At 40.7% G+C, this 20,534-nt stretch overlaps 1 protein-coding gene across 5 annotated transcripts in view; it reads right to left on the bottom strand.

The window, feature by feature from the left end:
• Positions 1-20,534, bottom strand: part of PRKAG2 (protein kinase AMP-activated non-catalytic subunit gamma 2) — a 257,853-nt gene that overhangs the window by 123,667 nt on the left and 113,652 nt on the right. The window contains exon 1 of one of the 5 annotated variants that reach the window (XM_075212153.1): positions 13,262-13,999. The exons of 2 other annotated variants lie outside the window; for them this stretch is intronic. In XM_075212153.1, coding sequence (XP_075068254.1) covers positions 13,262-13,388 — 127 coding nt within the window. In that variant the 5' untranslated portion in view covers positions 13,389-13,999. Of the gene's footprint in view, positions 1-207; positions 718-11,424; positions 11,599-13,261; positions 14,000-20,534 lie in introns of those variants that run through there. 2 more of the 5 variants (XM_075212155.1, XM_075212154.1) reach the window with 2 other exon arrangements.

The raw sequence follows: 20,534 nt of genomic DNA, 5'->3' as shown, positions 1-20,534 counted from the left end.
TAATATGGAATATATATATATATATATATATATATATATATATATATATATCTTTCAAGTTTACAGTTAAGCTAGTGTATACTTAAACAGAACTGTAGAAAGAAATGGAGTGCACAGGATAGATTAGGGAAAGTGAGGCACATGTGCATACAGAATATTATTATTGTTAATATTATTATTATTATTATTATTATTATTATACCTTACCACCACAAGGTGTAAGCACTGTACCCAGGAGTCCATGAGGCTCTGACTGACGTCTCTCCGTGCCCCGTCCCTGATCCTTTCGTTTCTTGCTACCTCTGAGGCTGCCAAAGCGCTTCATGTGGTGCAGTGGACAATATAACTTCAGCAGTTCATAATATCCACAATAAACCAAAAGGGTTTAGGGGAAAAAATGAATGAGGCACAAAAATGTTCAGGGTCAAAATCTCCCTCCTTATAAAGATGAGAAAAAAACAAACAATGCTGTAATTGTGGAGAAATCTACTTGTTGGTTATGTCACTTCTTGGAGTTCAGCAAGTTGCCAGAGTGTAGTGTAGTATCACACAGCCAAGCTGCATTACAAGCTCTGATCTGCAACTCACACGCTGAATTCTTCTCCTTAAGTGGTGAAACAGGCTGCAGATACCATACAAGATCTTCCTGCTTGGGAAGGTCAGTGACTGATAAGGCTCCTTTTATAAAATTCCACATCAGGAAAACCCAGGCAGGGGGGACTGTCATGTGCGTTTGTGCATAATGTCTCTTTAAAACGACTGTAAAAGGAATCCACCCTTGTCCAGACAATTCTTGGCACCAATTGGCCGGTGCACATTCTCATTATAATGTGACATCACGCAGCTATTTTGACTCGTGTTCTGGCCCCAGCATATGCTGGTTACATTCATGTCAAGTGCTCTCCAGTCACTACCAGACCCGCATGTTACAAAAGCATGACAATTCAAAATACAAACTGCTCTCCATACGAAAGCGAAAGGCCAGAGGCTAAACTGAGAATGCCACTTGTAAAATTAGATTTTCACAACTGTTAACCCACATAGCACTGAGTGTACATCCTTTTCTATATTGTTTGTATACATATTTGTATTCTTCTTTAAACATTTTTTTTTTTTCCGATAATCTCTTTGCCATCAAATATTTTCCAGGGTCACACCAAGGCACGCCTGACCCTGGAGCACTACAAACCCCATCATGACACGTGAAGGATTTATGTGTGCTAAAGGTGGATTTCATTCATTTAAAAAATGTAAACAACAACAATGTGAAAACTGGTGAAACTGGAAAGAGCTTTGCAGACAATCTCTTCTTGTGACCTTGGAATCAACATGCAGACAGGTTCGGTGTCATCCCTCATTCTCACTAATCACAGACATAAATCACAGGGAAGGATATTCCAGGCCACAGTTATATATCTGAGTTATCTTTGTATTTTGTCTTGCAGAACTAGGAGATAAGATATCTAGGAAGGTGTAGTGTGAAAGACAAGACAGTGCTTGGTTACGTTTGCTTTTTAAACTAGCATTTTTAATAGCATGTTCTGTGCTATTCATTTCCATGATTTCTGAAGCTGCAAAGCAGTGCTTTACAAAAGAGGGACTATTGCAAAGTGTTTTGAAGAGAAGTAAAGATGGATAGCAGAATAGTGAATTGAAGAAAAAAGTGAAGAAAGTAGTGGTAGAAATGTAACCTCAAATCGGTGATGACTATATATTGGCCTGGCTTGTAATACTAGTTAGTACAGGGATAAGCCAACAAGAAGCAAGTCCTAGGGTACCAAATACACTGAAACTGATTTACAAAGGGGGGGGGGGGTAAATTTATCAAGCTGCGGGTTTGAAAAAGTGGATATGCTGCCTATAGCAACCAATCAGATTCTAGCTGTCAATTTGTAGAATGTGGTGGGCTACAAATATTTTTATGAGAACTCAGATTATCATTTTACTTGGAAGTAATAGCATCATTGAGGTCTCAGTTATGTCACTAATTACAAGTGAATTAATGGGCTGAATATTGGTTCAGTTTACAAAATAGCTCCCACCGAGTAACAGGGTTTATTCCCCTCTTTTCTCCTCCTGTCAGAACAAGCAATGGAGAATAAGGGTTATATAACATCACTAAACAGACGCTGCAGGATAACACGGGGGAGGAGACTGCACACCATTAGTATCCATTATCTCAGTAATACACTGTAAAGTGCTAGATTCAGTGGTATAGCTACACCCCTGAGGCCTGGTGCAAAGTCTGTGCCTCTCACTCTAATCTGGCAGCACTGTCTCCATAGACAAGTATATATGGCAAATTCAGTCCGAGGCTATAATACATAAAAGGACATTTATGAGATGCAAAACGGCAGTTCCACAGTGCAAAAGCAGCTTTGGCTCCAACGTGCGCCTCGATTTGTGTCTGGAAGGGTCTGTAGATTTCTACTGGGGCGCATAGCTTTATGGGGACGATTGATGAAAACTGTGCAAAAGCAACAGTTTGCACAGGCCAGGGGAGGAGTTGGGCTAAACGAAATAGTGCGGCTTTGAAGTAGGTGCATCACTGCACCTCATTTGCTGGAGTGTGAAGAAACATGATTTTAGTTTGTGGAGTAAGGTTACTGTAATGAGATAAAGTGGTGAAGAAGGCAAATTTTCACTCCACAAAATCACTTCAATATTGCATCTGATCAGAGCTGATTGTCGTTTAGGCAACAACCTATACTTTATATGCTACTAATTGTGTACCTATGTGTACTATGTTGCATTTCAGTGGAGAAGCATATTTCTAGGCATACTCTAAGTCAGGGGTCGGCATACCCGGGCACAAATTGTTTTCTCTGGCACGCCAGCCCTCGGGCCACGTCCAGAGATCAAGGGGGAACATTGTTTTCAGGAGCTCCGTCTTTTCTCCTCCAGTCTCTCTGGGCTGAAGTGTACATGCGGTCATTGACACAGGAACTGCAGCGCAGCATCTGGCTTCTGAATATGTCCCCATCCTTACCTCTACTTCCAATCTTCTTCTCCCTTCAGCTTCCTCTATTGGTCAGACCCAGAGCCGGATTAAGACACTGTAGGCCCCTGGGCTAGGGGTACTGTGAAGCCCCCATTTATCAAGCGACGTATGCCCAATCCGATATTACTGGGGTGCTCCCAGTAATATCGGATTGGGCATAAGTCGCTTGACAAATGTTTATTTTAATATACCTACTCTGTATTTTCAAAAAGCAAAAAAGATATCTATGGATTAATGTACCTTATGTATGTTCAACAATCTGTAGGAGTGCAATAGTTTGAAAACAAATGGTGGTTTATTAAGGTTAAAATAATGCTAACTACAATTATAACCAGTTAGCATTGTTTTAACCTTAATAAACCACCATTTGTTTTCAAACTATTGCACTCCTACAAATTGTTGAACATACATAAGGTACATTAATCCATAGATATTGTGGTATAATAGGGAGCACTGGAATAAATTTTAATTTCCTAAGCGCTGTCTTCTTCGGCACTGCTTAGTGTTGACCTCTTCACTAAGCAGAGCAGGACGTGCCATGCCCGCACTGACAGCGATCGCCGTGGTATGAAAAAAACAATATATATATAACTCTGCAGATCTACCTTAGGGGCCCCCAAGCCTGACAAAAGGCAATGTGAGTGTCTACCTCGCGGTGCAAAGTAAAAGAGGACCTGCTCCAAGCAAGTTAACTCTCCTACCTGTGCTCCATCCATGCCTTTTCCACATCTCTATCTTTCCTGCCCTTGTGTTCCTCTGCCAACCTGCCCAAGTGTGCCACTGCCAACCTGCCTATGTGTTCCTCTGCCAACCTGCCCAAGTGTGCCACTGCCAACCTGCCCATGTGTGCCACTGCCAAACTGCCCAAGTGTGTGCACAAACTGCTTGTGCACCTTGTCTTCACATTATTGCTACCTGTTCCTTTCTCTCTCCCTCTTTGTGTGTATGTCTCCCTTGTCCCCCCATACCATTTGTTCCCCCTCCTTTTCATCCCATCTGCCCCCCCATTACCCAGTATTTTATTGCGCCACACCTTCTCCCCCTTGTCTTATACTTCTCCTATTTTCACACTTTTCCTTCCTCCTCTTTTGGTTGTGGTAGGCAGCATTGGTGGCTTCCGATCAGAAGCAACGTGGACTAGCAAGGACAAAACCATGTGCAACACCATATAATTGAACCTGCGAATGGCAGTTAAGCACAAATTTCCTTTAATAAATCGTATGGGCACTTACAGCTGGGGATAATACTGTTATCGTAACTGCTGCTGGCGCGACGATTCCCTCTGCACGTGGAAGTCTATTTAACAAGAAATACCTATTCTTTTATCGCCATCTCAGGATAGCTATAACAGATTAAATTCAATAGAAAAAAATACTTTACCCATTAAATTATCTTTAATATATATATATAGTACACACACACACAAAAATATTAATAGTTTATTTGAAAAATGCAAAGTAAATGAACAAAAGGGAAATGTAAATCAAATGAGTGTGACACCCATTTGCCCTCTAAACAGCATCAATTTGCCATAGCTTTGCACAGTAATTTATAAATATATATATATATATATACAAGTTAACCCGTGCATGATACTCATGCATTCTAGTCAAATCAAGCTACTTAAAGTGTTAAAAAGGTTCTTGTCATGCATTTGGGGGTAGGCCAGGCCTCCTCAGGGGAAGAGCGTTACTTCCCGACGTAAGCGCCCTTTTATAACGTGGTTTTGTCCACATGTAACCACTTCATCATTCTTCTCCATCACCTCATCCTTCATCTTCATCGCCACATCCTTAATCTCCATCGTCTTACTGTTCTAAAACCTCTCGATACACAACGTTTCTGCTAAACACCTTATCGCTGTGCTCAATCAGTCTTCCTTGAAGGGCAGTATTCATAACCTGCACTTTCACATCACTGCTTCTCCGTACTCGTGAAAATGCGACATACAATTGTCCATGACCAAACACAGGCTCTGTTAAATAAATACCCACACGGTCAAGAGTTTGAGCCCTCAACTGGTAAATTTAGCCTTTACTACCGCTCCCACGGAGGGAAGGGGGGATGATGGAAGTTAACTGACTTCACTATTATAATTTTTTTGTCAAATAATGTCAGTATACCAAATTTCAGGTCAATTGGATGAGCCCTTTCTGAGAAAATAGTTTTTTACACACACACACACACACTAACACACGCCGCTAGGCTTATATATATTAGATATATATATATATTCTTAAAATTGAATGTTATCTGTTATCGCCTATATATATATATATATATATATATATATATATATATACACATATATATATATATATATATATATATATATAAATTCACACACAAAATTTCTCCCCTAACTCTCATGATTAGTGTAGGCTATAATATAGGTTAAAGCTAGCAGTATATTGACAGAAAAAAATGACATTTTTATTTGATTGAAATAGGTGTCCTTCAAGGACTAGGAGAGTGCCTCTTGAACGTGTTAAGTGGACCATCAAGACACACTATTGCAAAACCAAGGCGTTTTGCTGTGCGCATTAATTGTGCTTTGTAAATGTTCTCCACAGTAAATAACCTCCACAGTGGGAAATATGTACATAGAAATACTCATTGTAAGGCTAGACGCTCACTTATGTGTTTCTATGACTGCATGAGTTATTAGAGCTTTCAGTAACAGTTTTAAGGTATAAACCACAAAGCATCATGGCAACATTAACAAATGCTAACAGTGTATGTTTACTTGAAAATTGTGCTAGGGTGTCACGTGCAAACTGCATTATCATTAATCATACGTATTTTATATAGTGCAATGAAATGTAATTGCAATCCTGGGGCAGTTCCAGAGGCTGCACATAAAAGGAGCAGTCATTTTTGTGGTAAATTACCCTTACTGTCTCATGTTCTATCAAATTATGAGATCTTTTACATATATATTTATGAATGATATTAGTAACCTTTTATAAACAACCTGTATTTTCGGATTAGTTGATTAGTTTAATTGAATATATATCCCTACCCATTGTTTTCATGCCTGCATATATTGTGTCTACCCTCTATGTCCCTGTTTTAGGTATGTCCCATTTTCCCTACTGTACGGTGCAATGGAGTACTGTGGCACCTTACAAATGTACGATAATAATAATAATATTATGGTAAAGACAAAATTATTTAAGCAATTGAAAACAATTAAGCAAGATATTTATGGTAAAGTTAGAGCAATTTGACCACTCATCTACATTCTGAAGTTAAATCCCCAGTAGCAAGAGAAGGGATGTGTTTGCGTTGATGTAAAAACTACTTTGGGATAAATGATGACAGGAGCTATATAATCTGGGCACTGGGAGCAATGCATCACTTGATGGAATCTGCAGTCAGATGAGAAATAGGCCTCAGTCAGTGCTTTATGATATCTGTGTAATATGACCTGATCAATCAGTGATTGCATTATAAATAGAAATGGGATTAATATCCCTTTCAGTGTCCTACTGAACCAGTTGGCTGTGTCACACAGTGCCATCATTTTATCACATAACTGAATGATTGTAGACTGATGATTGCCAACTGGTTGTTATGTTAATTATGATGTTTATGATAGTTTCAGTAATGCATTCGGAAAGGTTTCTGATGGGCTTAAATTGATGATCCTGTGCTGCACCTGGTGTCTCCTTCTCCAGCTCAATTGACTATGCAAACCTTATGTGGTTTTAATCTCTTTGGAGCTCAATTTATATTTGTTGTTCTTTTGTTACTAAGAAGGAAAGGCAAAATAAAGTGGAGTAATTGAGTTTGAGGAAAAAGGTCACTAAGAAATGAACAATTTAAAAAGATACATAAATATCTACGTTTAAAAAAACATTAAACCCAAAAGAGAATCATCCAGACATGTTCAATCTAAGCAGCCAGAAAAGAAAGCACCAACCGAATGAGGGTACTTCACAAGGGACTAGCATTCACACCGACATCCTAACCTTGGACTCATCAACTCTAACCAGCTCTGTTGGAAACTCACACTAAAAAGACAGGCATGGCACATAACCACACTAGAAAGAAGAGACCAAAACATACACAATCCAAATCCAACCTTCCGAACCGCGAGAATAACGCCATCAACATATTTGATAAACTGGTAATGAAAGATGTAGAGACAATATAGTTAGGGAAGAAAGAAAAAAAATATACTGAACCATAAACACAGTTGAAATTCAAATGCTTAAGAAAGTATAAAAGGATGAAATGATAGGACCAGTAGACAACTGTAATCATGTATAGAACAACATACATATAGAAAGCAATACATGTAGACACAATAACTTAACAAAATTGACCCCAAAACAACCTTTAAAAATGACCTCAGCAATTTCTTGAAAGAAGCGACAGACACCTGTGTTATATAACATCAAATATATATTTCTACAACATACGCACTCTCGACTGCTAAATAACACCAGGGGGGAAATGTATCAAGCTGAGAGTTTTCCACCGGTTTTGAAGAGTGGAGATGTTGCCTATAGCAACCAATCAGATTCTAGCTATCATTTTGTAGAATGTACTAAATAAATGATAGCTAAAATCTGATTGTTTTTTCAAACCAGCCGAAAACTCTCAGCTTGATACATTCACCCCCAAATATGTATTTCTACAACATACGCACTCTCGCGTGTTAAATAACATCAAATATATATTTCTCCAACATACTCACTCTTGGATGCAAACTTACTTCCTACCAAAAATTCACAATTCATTGTATAAATCACCACGGAGACTGGAACAGGAATCAACTCCATCACACAAGCTTTAGAAATATGTTTTAAAATTTCTACATGTGACTAAGACCAACTCCTACATTAGGAATACAGTACACCTTTGAAAATGGGAGGAAGGATATAGCTAGTAGTCTATTGATGTACGCTCACTCTATCTGTGCAAATTTATGTGGCTGTGGAATGAAGACTTCATATATAGGAACAACCTAAACACAGGACAGTAGTACTGGAAAAGATAAACCGGTGATATCCTCACAATGTTGAATGGCAATCAACCACACATTACCACTATACCTGGGAGGTGAGTACATCTGATTTTAACTGCATTCTATTTGGGAAGCATATAGGTCAGTGTAAGAGCTGCATATAATGAGGTGCCCTTGATGCTGGAATGCAGGCTTAAATGTTTTGATCAAAATATGAACCACTACCTCATGTTTTAATTCTGCTGGATACACATAGATATGCAGTGTTAAGGATAATCACTGACAACAACTGTCTTTTTGTTTTGTGAATATATAGGTTTATATTGCCATGCAGCTGGTACCATATACAATATAGGATTAACCCAGTACAGATCCCTTACTTCATCCCTTATGTAATGTACATCAAATAATTAATCTATTGCCAGAACCATTAAACATGAGACTCATTTTTTCTCAGGTAAGATATAAACAAATTGTGATCAAGAGTAATTCACCATTCGGTACTTAAATCAGACCAGAAAACCAGAAGATATTCTCAGGAATTTAGAAGCACCAAAGGACAATGTCAGCCATTTTTTTTATTGGACAGCTCCAGGAAACCACAGAGAGCTGTTTTTCATTCTCCATGGGATGTAGACAAAGGAAATTGACCTTAGTTCTGCACATGGACCTTAAAACACCAGGGGGTAAATTTATCAAGCTGCGGTTGTGAAAAAGAGGAGATGTTGCCTATAGCAAACAATTAGATTCTAGCTGTCATTTTGTAGTATTTACTAAATAACTACAATCTGATTGGTTGTTATAGGCAACATCTCCACGTTTTCAAACCCGCAGTATGAATCTGTTTTGAAAACCATCTGTCAATCACCATCCTGATCCTTATGTTTGGGGAGTCATTTACAACTGAGGCACAACTTTCACATTAGTAGAGAGATGGGCCTCTATTTGCACAAGTGTGCTTAGCTTTTCCCACAAGTGCATGTTTGCAGAGCGCCATGGCGGCATTTGTGTAGGGGCAGAAGTTTACACCAGCTGATGGGAGGAGCGGGGTGGAGTGAAAGTGTACTTGCCATGTATGAAACAAGTACACCTGTTTCCTAGTTTTTGTGGAGCAGCACAAAAACAAGATTTCATGACAACATTTGTGTTATCTATGTTGTTAACTAAGGTGGACGAGGCTTGATGATGAAATTTGCGACATTACTGTGTGTCCCCACCCACCATGCAAGCAGGAGAGCATTTCTCTGGGTGAAATGCCTGATCTTCAGTGAGTGAAGAAGTATTATAAAATAAAACCAGAGGGAGGAAAAAACAAGATTAACATTGATCATTTCTGCTGTAATAAAACACTTCTTTACAACCTGTTATAGGTAATTATCACATATAAAGGTATATATCCCAATAATTGTATATCTCTGCAGCCTGACCTCAGGTACACTAAGTCTAAACTGCCCCAATGACATACTAAAATATAGGCATATTTACACTTCTGTTCTCATCAGAAGCACAGCACCTACTGTGTACATTGCATCGATTAATACACCTAATGACAGGAAGAAAATAAAGCTTTAACCAAAGCCAAGGATTAAAAATTGATGGCCTGTTCAGCTAGAACCAAAGCACGTCTGGGAACTGACTTTCTTTGCGGTCTCAGAGTAGAAAAATCTTTAATGATTTTACACTTAACTCACTGGAACATACCTGTAGGATAAAATAACTGTTCTCAGCTTATAACAAACACAATGACCTTTTACTAATGGCTGGGTGTTTTCTTCAGCTAATGTTGTTCTACTGCAATTGTTTAAAGAAACATTAACAGAAGCAATTAAATCAACCTTCAAAAACACTGATCACAACAGCAAAGCAGTCACCAACTATCTGTGTCCAATATCCTAGGATATCTGGAGCATAGGTGCTTTAGATAATGAATGGGCCTATATATGGTGATCACTGCAGCACGTCTGAGCAGTTGCCTAGCAACAGTAACCAGCAACCATTCTCTGTCAGGCAACAGCGGATTGCACCCTGATGTACCAAGTGTATGGTGATCAGCACCGCATACCAGATCTGTTACCAATGTCCTTTCCATGTCAGATGACAGTGGATTGTGCTCTCATATGTTTAGGAATTTGATGATCGCCGCTACATGTCAGATCTGTAACCGGCATCCTTTCCCTGCCAGTTGGCGGTAGAGTGTGCCCTGTGTTTAGTTATGGGCATGTCTGATCTGTTACCAGCATATCTCCTTATTAAGAGGCAGTGTATTGTACTAAGTCTGGTGTATGTGCAGAATGTCCCCCGCTATGCTCAGGACTAGCTGCCTAACAACAATAGAAGTGTCCTCTCCTCTCACACAACCGGCACCTCATTAATTCAGCGTCTCTTTAGCTCTCAGTCTGGCACTCACAGCTGTGCAATCACTGCTGCACTCGTGCAGCTTATCATCCTGCAATACCTCATTGGTTCTGCTGGATTTATAAACCCCTTCCAGTTACCATACCAATGCTGCTGATAGTTCCTGCTTGACCTAGTGTGCCTTGTATCCTGATCTGTTCTGTTTTCAGTGTTTGACCCAGGTTGTTTAAAGGATTCTCTGTCTTCTGCTGTTCCTCACCTTGGCTTGGTAAACAGATCTGAACCTGCCCTGAACTCTGGCATATTTGAAGGATCTGCTGTTACTCCTTCTCCTGACCATGGCGTTTTAAAAGGATCTGCATATATATCTCTACCTGCCCTGTGTCACGGTTTGGTATTCTGGACTATTGGACAATACTTAATAAAAGAGAAACATGTTGTCAGTTATGATAAAAACAAACATTCAGCCGTATCGAGTTCTTGGCTTCAGTTACAGATCACACAAAAACACAAGATTTGCTGGGGTTGGAACTTTCAGTGCCCACTGTCGTGTACAGATGTCTATAGACATGATTACTGTTAAAGTGAAATACTACTAATTAAACTGTAGATAAAGGGGATAAGAAGCAGTTCGCAAAATGTGCTGTTCTAAACAATGCAACAATATAATGACTGTAATGCCTGTACAATGTTACCAGCTTCTTGAAAACCAGATTTCAAGCTGTTACTCTCCAGCAAATAATACATTATATTTGCAGCACCGACATATACCTGTATACCCAACGAAATTCATACTCCTCGTGAAAGGAAATTGAGGCGGTCACGGAGCCTCATTACAATAAGTGCTGAAACCCACATATATTGTGCCTAAAATACTATGCAGTAGTTTTTTATAACTTCTTAAACATTCAAAAACCCTGGAAAAGTATAATTCACATTTTCAAATAATTCTCTGTATATTTTTTATCTGTATACTGTATCTGTATGCCACGTCCGCCCCGAGGTATGCCCAGCCATTACAATGCGCTGGGCCCCCCTTTCTCTCTCTCTCCGAAAACGCGCCTTTAATGCCGCACGCATCTGTCAGTGGTACCTGCAGTATTGAAGGAGCTGTCATCATTTCCCAACAGTTCTGGAATCAGAACAAAAGTTCAGATCCATGTGACGGTCTCCTCAAATCAGAACTGCCCCATCTAAATCAGGACAGTTGGAAGATATGGTAGACTGAGTTCAGATGCAAGTAATGCAGAAAGGTCAGGTATGAGGTTCTTGGGGCCTGCAGAAAGATATTTTGTTATATTGATATATTGAGACCTTCAGTTGTTAATAATTAAAGGTTAAAAATAAATTCAGTTTGGGGATATTGCTGGTTCCTTCCTACTCATGAGATATTTTCAAAAACTATCTGTCAAGGGGTAGATGGAACAGCACAATATACTGTATCTCTGTCTGGACATATGACGCAGATGGAGAACAATTCTTTTTGCCATATGATGTGACCTTGCACCCGCACACTATAGATGATGCTCTGGATCGAGTAATATTAAACATGCTGGTGGAGCAGAATAGCGCAATCAGCGCATCAGTCAATCTGTGCTTGATCTAGCTGTTTGTCCAGACGAAACTCCATCTCAAAGAGCAAGATTCACTAAAGGGCGGTTTGCTCAAACCGTTGCTTTTCGGCTATTTTTCACCGCCGGATTTACTAAAGCCCGAACCGCCATTAAAACGGCCAGAATTGACATTTTTCAAAACCACCACTTTACAAACCGCCATCCGGATTTTAACAATGATGAACATACAAACAGCCGGATTTACTAAGCTGGGGTTTTCAAAACCACCACAAAACAGCCATCCAAACGGTCAAAATGAAAGAGGTGGCTGTGAATGGCGAGATTGATCAAACAGCTGCTGTTTGAGCTATTTTGCCATTCAGAAAATAAGAGAAAGCATCATTGACATTTTATTTGGAAAATCATTATTTATTTATAACGGGACAAAATAAATTTAATATTAACTTATGAGAGAAAACAAAATTGTATATTTTTTTAAAGGGACACTATTATAGTATTATATTAAATGGGAAATGTGAATATATAATATTATTAACTGATTGTTAATGGTGGATATAATTATTTATGTTGCTCAATTCGTCATTACATATTGTCCGAGTAGCATTATAATGAAATATCTCCTTAATATAATGAAATTTTTTTCCCCTCATAAGTTAACATTTAATTCATTTTGCCCCTTAATCAATAAATAATGATTACCAACATAATTTAAATGTCAATGGTGCTTTATCTTATGTTCAGAATGGCAAAAAAGCTCAAACAGCCTGTTTGAGCCATGAAGCCATTCTGAAGCAGGTATTAAAACTGTCCTGTCCTGTCTTTTGGATGCCGGCAGTTTAGCTTTTACAATCCGCCATACATCGTCAGTCATTTTAAATTGAAGCCTCAAGTCGCCCTATAGTAAATGAGGCGGTTTCAAACCGCCTCCAAACCCGATTCTAAGTAAATCTAGCCCAAAGTGTCAGTTTTTGTATGGAAAAAAGAAAACTAATATGCATTTAAATCGTGTTTTAGTGATGCGATTTTAACATATTTCCATGTGTTTTTGACACTTTGTGCGTTTAATAATACAATCCAACGTATGGGTAGATTACGTTTACGAATGAAATTTAGTTATACAGCAATCTAACATTTTAAATGAAGTAGTGGGAATAAGCACATAAGGAATCACTCATCCTATTGTGAGTGGGATAGTTTAACAGTGGATTGTTGTAAGCGAGCTGTTAGATATAGATTAAATCAGAATGAGCATTGCCTATTGAATTATCCCAAAATTTTTCTTAAAAAATACTATACATACATTACAATTCTTGTCAACATAAAACTTATATATGTATATACAGATATACTACATACGTCTGAGTGCATTCCCTTCCATGGCTGATCCTGGGCCGTTGCTAGATGTACTCATGCTGGCTGGAAGCCCAGACTTCTCTCTCTCAGTGAGCGATACGTAACATTCCATCGTTCCAGTACTGCACATTCTATACCATGGCAGCCCCTACGCAGAACAATGGGATGACCATTTTGGGACAGTCTCTTGATCAACAGGAATGTCTTAGTCTTCACAAAGTAAAATGGTCTGCTTTCTGCACTTCTCCCTGTAGCTTTTCAATGACAAAATCTACTATACCAATCAGAGAGTGTCTTTCTTCTGCTCACATGACCAACAGTCAATGCAGCATTGGAACTCCTAGCCAATTGGCTTTTGTATCCCTCACTTTATAAGTGGATGTTTTTAAATCTCCAAGGGTATGCCTGATTCACCGAGGGTATGCCTGAATCACCGAGGGCATGCCTGAATCACCGAGGGTATGCCTGAGTCACCGAGGGTATGCCTGGATCACAGAGGGTATGTCTGAGTCACAGAGGGTATGCCCGAGTCACCGAGGGTATGCCTGAATCACCGAGGGTATGCCTGAATCACCGAGGGTATGCCTGAATCACCGAGGGTATGTCTGAATCACCGAGGGTATGCCTGAGTCACCGAGGGTATGCCTGGATCACAGAGGGTATGTCTGAGTCACAGAGGGTATGCCCGAGTCACCGAGGGTATGCCTGAATCACTGAAGGTATGCCCGAGTCACAGAGGGTATGCCCGAGTCACCGAGGGTATGCCCGAGTCACAGAGGGTATGCCCGAGTCACCGAGGGTATGCCCGAGTCACAGAGGGTATGCCTGAATCACTGAAGGTATGTCTGATTCACCGTGGGTATGCCTGAGTCACTGAAGGTATGCCTGATTCACCGTGGGTATGCCTGAGTCATCGAGGGTATGTCTCCAGTTGCTCCACCTGATCCTGTTCTAGACTTTACTGCAGCCACTTAATTTTGTCTTCATGATATACCCATCAGAAAGGGTTAATATGTTGTACACACGACCTGTTCTGTAGAACTGCTACCCTGTAAATAATATAGTGTTCAGCAAAATACTAGAGTAAAATAACATCAGGTCACGAGTCCCTGCTTTAATGCGCTGCCATCTCTTGTGTTTGAAGTTTTAAAGGTCATGTTGGCATTTCATCCATTTCCCTCATGTCGCAATCTATTTTTTTGTTTTTAAAGGAAAAGTGATGATCTCACAGTGGCACCGTCCAGCGGGGTAAAGTACAGTTTGTAGTCTGTCCCCAGTTACCTGAACCTGGAAACCAGGTCGCTGCTATTTGTGCTACTTTTCCATACAGGTAAATTAGCTCACTGCAAGCTGCTCATAGTACTTCAAAGGAGATTTACGGAAAAGCTTCCAAGGAGTTCTATATAAGCACTATGGAGTCCTCCAATGCCGAGACTCCAGTTATGTAACCAATGATTGGAGGAGGTTTTCTGGCTGGACCTCCCCTATTTGTCCCCCTAATCTGCACCCAATGCTTAATAAACTGCTTCCAGGCCTATATCTCTGTCTTGGCTCCTGGCTCCTGGTTCCTAGACGAAGTGTTACACCTTTGTGTTATTCTTGATATTCTGGTACTGACCTTCCTGTGACTCCTTGTCCTCATCCTGTTTGATGCCTTGTTGTTTTGTCTGCTGCCTGTACTGACCTTGCCTATCTTACCAGATCTAATCCTGTGCCGACTGCCCTATAAAATGCATTTTCACAGCCACCAGGCCACTGTAACCAGCTCTGTCTCCATCTTCCGGTCTTGTGGTCACTGAGAGGGTAACACAGGCCGAGCTATCCCCTATGTTCTGGTTTACCGAATACCCTGCTATGTGTTGACCTCCTGCTACCCACAATCTGTGTATAGGGGAAATCACACAATCAAGAATACCATCAGTTACCTCATCTACCCTGCTGGTGGTTCACATGATATAATGATTAGACAAAGATTGCTGAAGACCCTGTAAAGAAGACAATGCCACATTTAACCTGCTTGGATGTACAGACGTAAAATGTCCCTGGAAAATATTTTAAAATATTGGCAACTGTGGTTAAGGAATTCTTCCTTACATTAGTTGTGTGTGTGACTGGTTAGTTCACTAGTGGTATAGGGTGAGCACACAATGCAGCTATTTAATCCTGAAATAAAGAAAAATTGTGATACTCAGAACTCCTGCACTTTCACAAATGCAGGAGATGCCACTCTGGACTGGGCAGAGATCTGTCCACCAAGAAGCTCACAATCAATGGCAGCTGAGTGCACCACAGGCTCACATAGAAACAGACCTGTCACGGAGTTCTTACATGACTGACAGAGGGCAAGGAACTGCCTGAGGAGACAGGGCACTGTGACAGCTAAGTTTAAGACATCACTTGGTCAGTTGCCAACCTCTGCCATCAGGGACAGCCCTCTCCCCATGTAACTACCCTATACTGTTACCAGAATAGCTGCACAATGTCGGTGGTGATGATGCTGCTCTCTGGTAATAGTGAGGGTTATGGAGGGGGCAGCATAAATTAAGAGGTCTAACAGGGAAGAAATGTAACTAAGGGCCTGGTTAGTGCCCATACAATAACTGTTACATGTATGGGCACTTATCTGGATCCCTGCAGCCTGTGAGGTAATGAGGGAAACATGAGGCTGAGCTATAACAATCCGGAAAGTAATGTACTAAGATAACCTTTCAAACCATCCACTACACTATACACTACACACACCTGATTACACACAATCACATCTCACACACATAGTTAGGGTCCTGTTTAATTGGGCACGCTCAGGGGTGGATTGATGATTAACCTTACCGGAAGTTTTCTGGTCGGTCAGGACGCCTCACTAACAATATCATTAATATAATTAATCCTTCAACCTTTGCACTTACTATATCACCAGCAAACCCTTGGAATATCTCTCCCCTTCACTTATACCATTGTCTGCTAACCGTCAGTGCACTGTTAGTAATTCAAACCACCCCCAATCACAGGGCAACGTTTTCCTACAGATGCAATGGATAGCCATTTATTATAAGGATTATTTGTGATGGCATCTGTGAGAAACACACAATGCACATTTATATATATATATATAGTTTGTATGTTCTTCCCGTGTTTGCGTGGGTTTCCTCCGGGTGCTCCGGTTTCCTCCCACACTCCAAAAACATACTGGTAGGTTTATTGGCTGCTAACAAATTGACCCTAGTCTGTCTCTCTCTGTCTGTGTGTGTGTGTCAGGAAATTTAGACTGTAAGCTTCAATGGGGCAGAGACTGATGTGAGTGAATTCTCTGTACAGCGCTGCGGAATGTATGGCGCTATATAAATAAATGATGATGATGATGATATAATATATATATATATATATATATATATATATATATATATATATATATAGAAAGAGAGAGAGAGAGAGAGAGATCTAACTGGTAGTTTTCATCTCAGGACCTCAGGGAAAGATGTAACAGTGGGGTAAGGTGCTCATATGCTGCTCTGGCTGATCAACTACGATTGTGCGATTGTGCCAACATGTTTCGTAATAGTTAAACTTATTAAACAAAGTCAGATATGTTCCTATGAAGGTATTATTGGAAGGATGTGTTAGTAGGCAACTAAACAAGTTTTAGCACAGAGGCATAAACCAGTCGCAGATCATGCCAAAAGATTCATGTATTTTTATAACACAGGACTGACAGCTTTTTTCCTGCATTGCTTTAGAAGTGACCAACTGTGTTTTAAGTCATCACATCTAGGGTTTCCTAAATGTTATTACAACCAAATTCCAGTAGTTCTATATCCCACCTACGTTTGTGTTGGCCCCACCTACAGTTGATTTGGTCCCACCCACATGAGGCCACTTCAAAAAAAAAATTCAGGGCCACTTTAAGTTCCCAATCTGCTCCTGTGCACACTATAAGCAGTCTTAGCATTAGTTTGCCTTATCATATATCATTCTTCTGTTATACTGACTTCTAAACAAGGATTTAACATATAAAGGGTCTGAGTCATTAAAAGAGCAAAGCATAAAAAAGGAGTAACTTTGCACATGGGCAAAACCATGTTGCATTGAAGGGGGAGGTAAATTTAAAATGTGGGGACATTATAGATGGGGTAGGGCATGTCCCAGATCATCTTTAAATTTCAGTGTAAAACTAAAGTTATTAAGTATGTGTGTGCTAGATGAAAAAAATAAGTAACCAGTATTTAACTTACTTGCAAAATAATAAACTAGTTTGCACCCCTTGTATTGTAACATGGTTTTTCCCGGAAAACATTTACTCCCTTTTTTTTGCCTTACTTTCCTTAATGACTTCCTAAAAACTTTAAAAGAAGTGCTCTATTAATGGACAAAATACCTTTTTTTTTGCATTTATAAACAAACAAAGAAATTAAACAATTCGGCAAGTAAAAGTGTAAATAGGTCCATTTAGTTTATGATTTTCAGTACAGGTTTGTGTTTCAGTTTTAATAATTCATTCACTATGCAGTATATTTATTTACTTTTGAATAGGTTTCCTGGAAAGTCAGTAAAACTAAGATAGTGCTCACTCTAGTGGACATTAACTGAACAGCACTATTGAAAATTAACAGGTAACCATCCACAAAACCAATGGACAATCATATGTGAGATGTAGGTATAATAGCAAAATAAAATATTTGTACAAATAAATACAACACAAACTCAAAATCTATAATTTTATTTAAGTCTGTTCAAATTTTCCTGAATAACTTGTTCAAATTTTATACTAAGTACTTGGATATATAATACATTGGTAATTTTAATACTTCCCGTTATAGACAGACCAGGGCTTTACATTTTGTATTTGTTTTGTTAAGATATTTTTGATACTTCTTACTCCACCCAAGTAAATGTTATATTATTCTTTCTGTACAGATACAGCCAACTTTTAAACATGTTTTCTACTTTAAATACATTTATAGTAAAGCACCTGTGTTCCCTGTAATAAATATTGGTGGAGTGGTGGGGGTTCATCAGTGGGATACTTTGCGAGGCTGCACCATGATCCCATCCAATGTCGTTGCAAAATAGGAGTGGGTAACTCTTCCACACCTTGGGCCTTCCCAGGTGCACCTCTCTGCCCCAAGCCGGCCCTGATCGTGGTGCCACACTTGGTCATGTACTGCCACCTCTTGCCCTTCCACCCTGGGTGCCTGCTAGCTGGGCCTCTGCGCCACTTGGACCTCTGCACCACCTGGGCCTCTGTGCCACCCGGGGCTCTCCGTCACCTGGGCCTCTGTGCCACCCGGGGCTCTCCATCACCTGGGCCTCTGTGCCACCTGGGGCTCTCCGTCACCTGGGCCTCTGTGCCACCCGGGGCTCTCCGTCACCTGGGCCTCTGTGCCACCCGGGGCTCTCCGTCACCTGGGCCTCTGTGCCACCCGGAGCTCTCCGCCACCTGGGCCTCTGTGCCACCTGGAGCTCTCCGCCACCTGGGCCTCTGTGCCACTTGGACCTCTGCACCACCTGGGCCTCTGTGCCACCCGGGGCTCTCCGCCACCTGGGCCTCTGTGCCACCTGGAGCTCTCCGCCACCTGGGCCTCTGTGCCACCCAGGCCTCTCCGCCACCTGGGCCTCTGTGCCACCCGGGGCTCTCCACCACCTGGGCCTCTGTGCCACCCAGGGCTCTCCGTCACCTGGGCCTCTGTGCCACCTGGAGCTCTCCGCCACCTGGGCCTCTGTGCCACCCGGGGCTCTCCGTCACCTGGGCCTCTGTGCCACCCGGGGCTCTCCGTCACCTGGGCCTCTGTGCCACCCGGGGCTCTCCGTCACCTGGGCCTCTGTGCCACCCGGAGCTCTCCGCCACCTGGGCCTCTGTGCCACCCGGGGCTCTCCGCCACCTGGGCCTCTGTGCCACCCGGAGCTCTCCACCACCTGGGCCTCTGTGCCACCCAGGCCTCTCCGCCACTTGGGTGCGGTCTGTTGATTGCTTCCCATATTGCTCCACACTGCCCTAATACCTGGCCCATACCCCAAAGAAAACTGTCCATCTTGACCCTACTGTTTCACATGCCTGTTATTATGCTTACTGTTCACATGTATGTCACATATGTCAGAGCTAAGGAATCTCTGGCACCATATGAATAAACGATGATGATATTTAGCAGGCGAAATATTAAAGCGGTGTATTTAAAATGCCCCCAAAAATATTATAGTGAAATATAGTAAACATAATATGATGGGGATTACACTGTTCCCAGGTACATCTAGACCAGTGATGGGCAACAGGATACACTTGTCAGCAGCATGATGCAGCCCTCTAACCTTCCAAAGGGCCGCACATTACCCTTAATCTCAGTAATAAGTTAAAACAATGCATTTAATAAAATATAGAGACCCCTATCTGTAATAATATATCAGCAGGCATTTCAGACAAGTGTTACAACCTACAACACACAAATCTGACATCAAACCAGGAAGGGGATAGAGGCCACAGGTGAAGGCTCGGAGGGCTGCCTGTTGCCCATCGGTGATCTAGGCTGTGTGATGCAGGCCGGGCACAGGGTCAGTAGCAATGTGTCCCTGTAAATTATTTTATAAGCGTGATAATATACAGAAGTACACATACAATATATTTTAGAAAGTAAAGTAATAATATCCAGTTAAACTAATTAAATCATTGCACTACATGCAATCTTATTTTCATTGTTGGGCTTCTCTACACCTACAGAGTTGTTGAAATATTGTGCATTAAAATAAATCTAAGGTGCTGAGTGGAAATTTTCCACTTCATTTCTGTTTGAAATCTTGTAAAAAAAAATACTTAATTCTTTCACCAGCAGGAGGGATTTTAAGAACATTTTTATAGCTTTGCTGCCCTCTTGTGGTAGAAATCAAACTTGCAAAGAATTTTCACAAATCTGTGAAACTGTTTGCATTTTTTAATGTTTTATCATTAATGCCTATATTATTAACAGGTGACATTAATTGAATAGTTTGTTTCCTGTGCATTCTTTAGTGAGTTTATATTCCACATAGGCATTGGATGTATCCTACATTGTCTTGTCTAGTAAAGCTGAGCGGACCTAGACCTGTATTCACCACATGTATCTTTACATCCACTCCTTGTTGAATTGGTTCCACCTTTCACAATGTGTCAATCAGTAATGAATACACCAGTGCTCCATCAAGGAGATATGGAAAACCTGAACTGCTTCCTGTGGACCAGATTTAAGGAACACTGCATAGTGTTTGAGTCCTACGAGCTAAGGCCTGCAGAGAAGGAAACAAAAAGCTCAGT

Source organism: Mixophyes fleayi, chromosome 5 (genome assembly GCF_038048845.1).
Source record: "Mixophyes fleayi isolate aMixFle1 chromosome 5, aMixFle1.hap1, whole genome shotgun sequence".
NCBI classification, from domain to species: domain Eukaryota; kingdom Metazoa; phylum Chordata; class Amphibia; order Anura; family Limnodynastidae; genus Mixophyes; species Mixophyes fleayi.
This window is presented reverse-complemented; position numbering and strand designations above follow the sequence as displayed.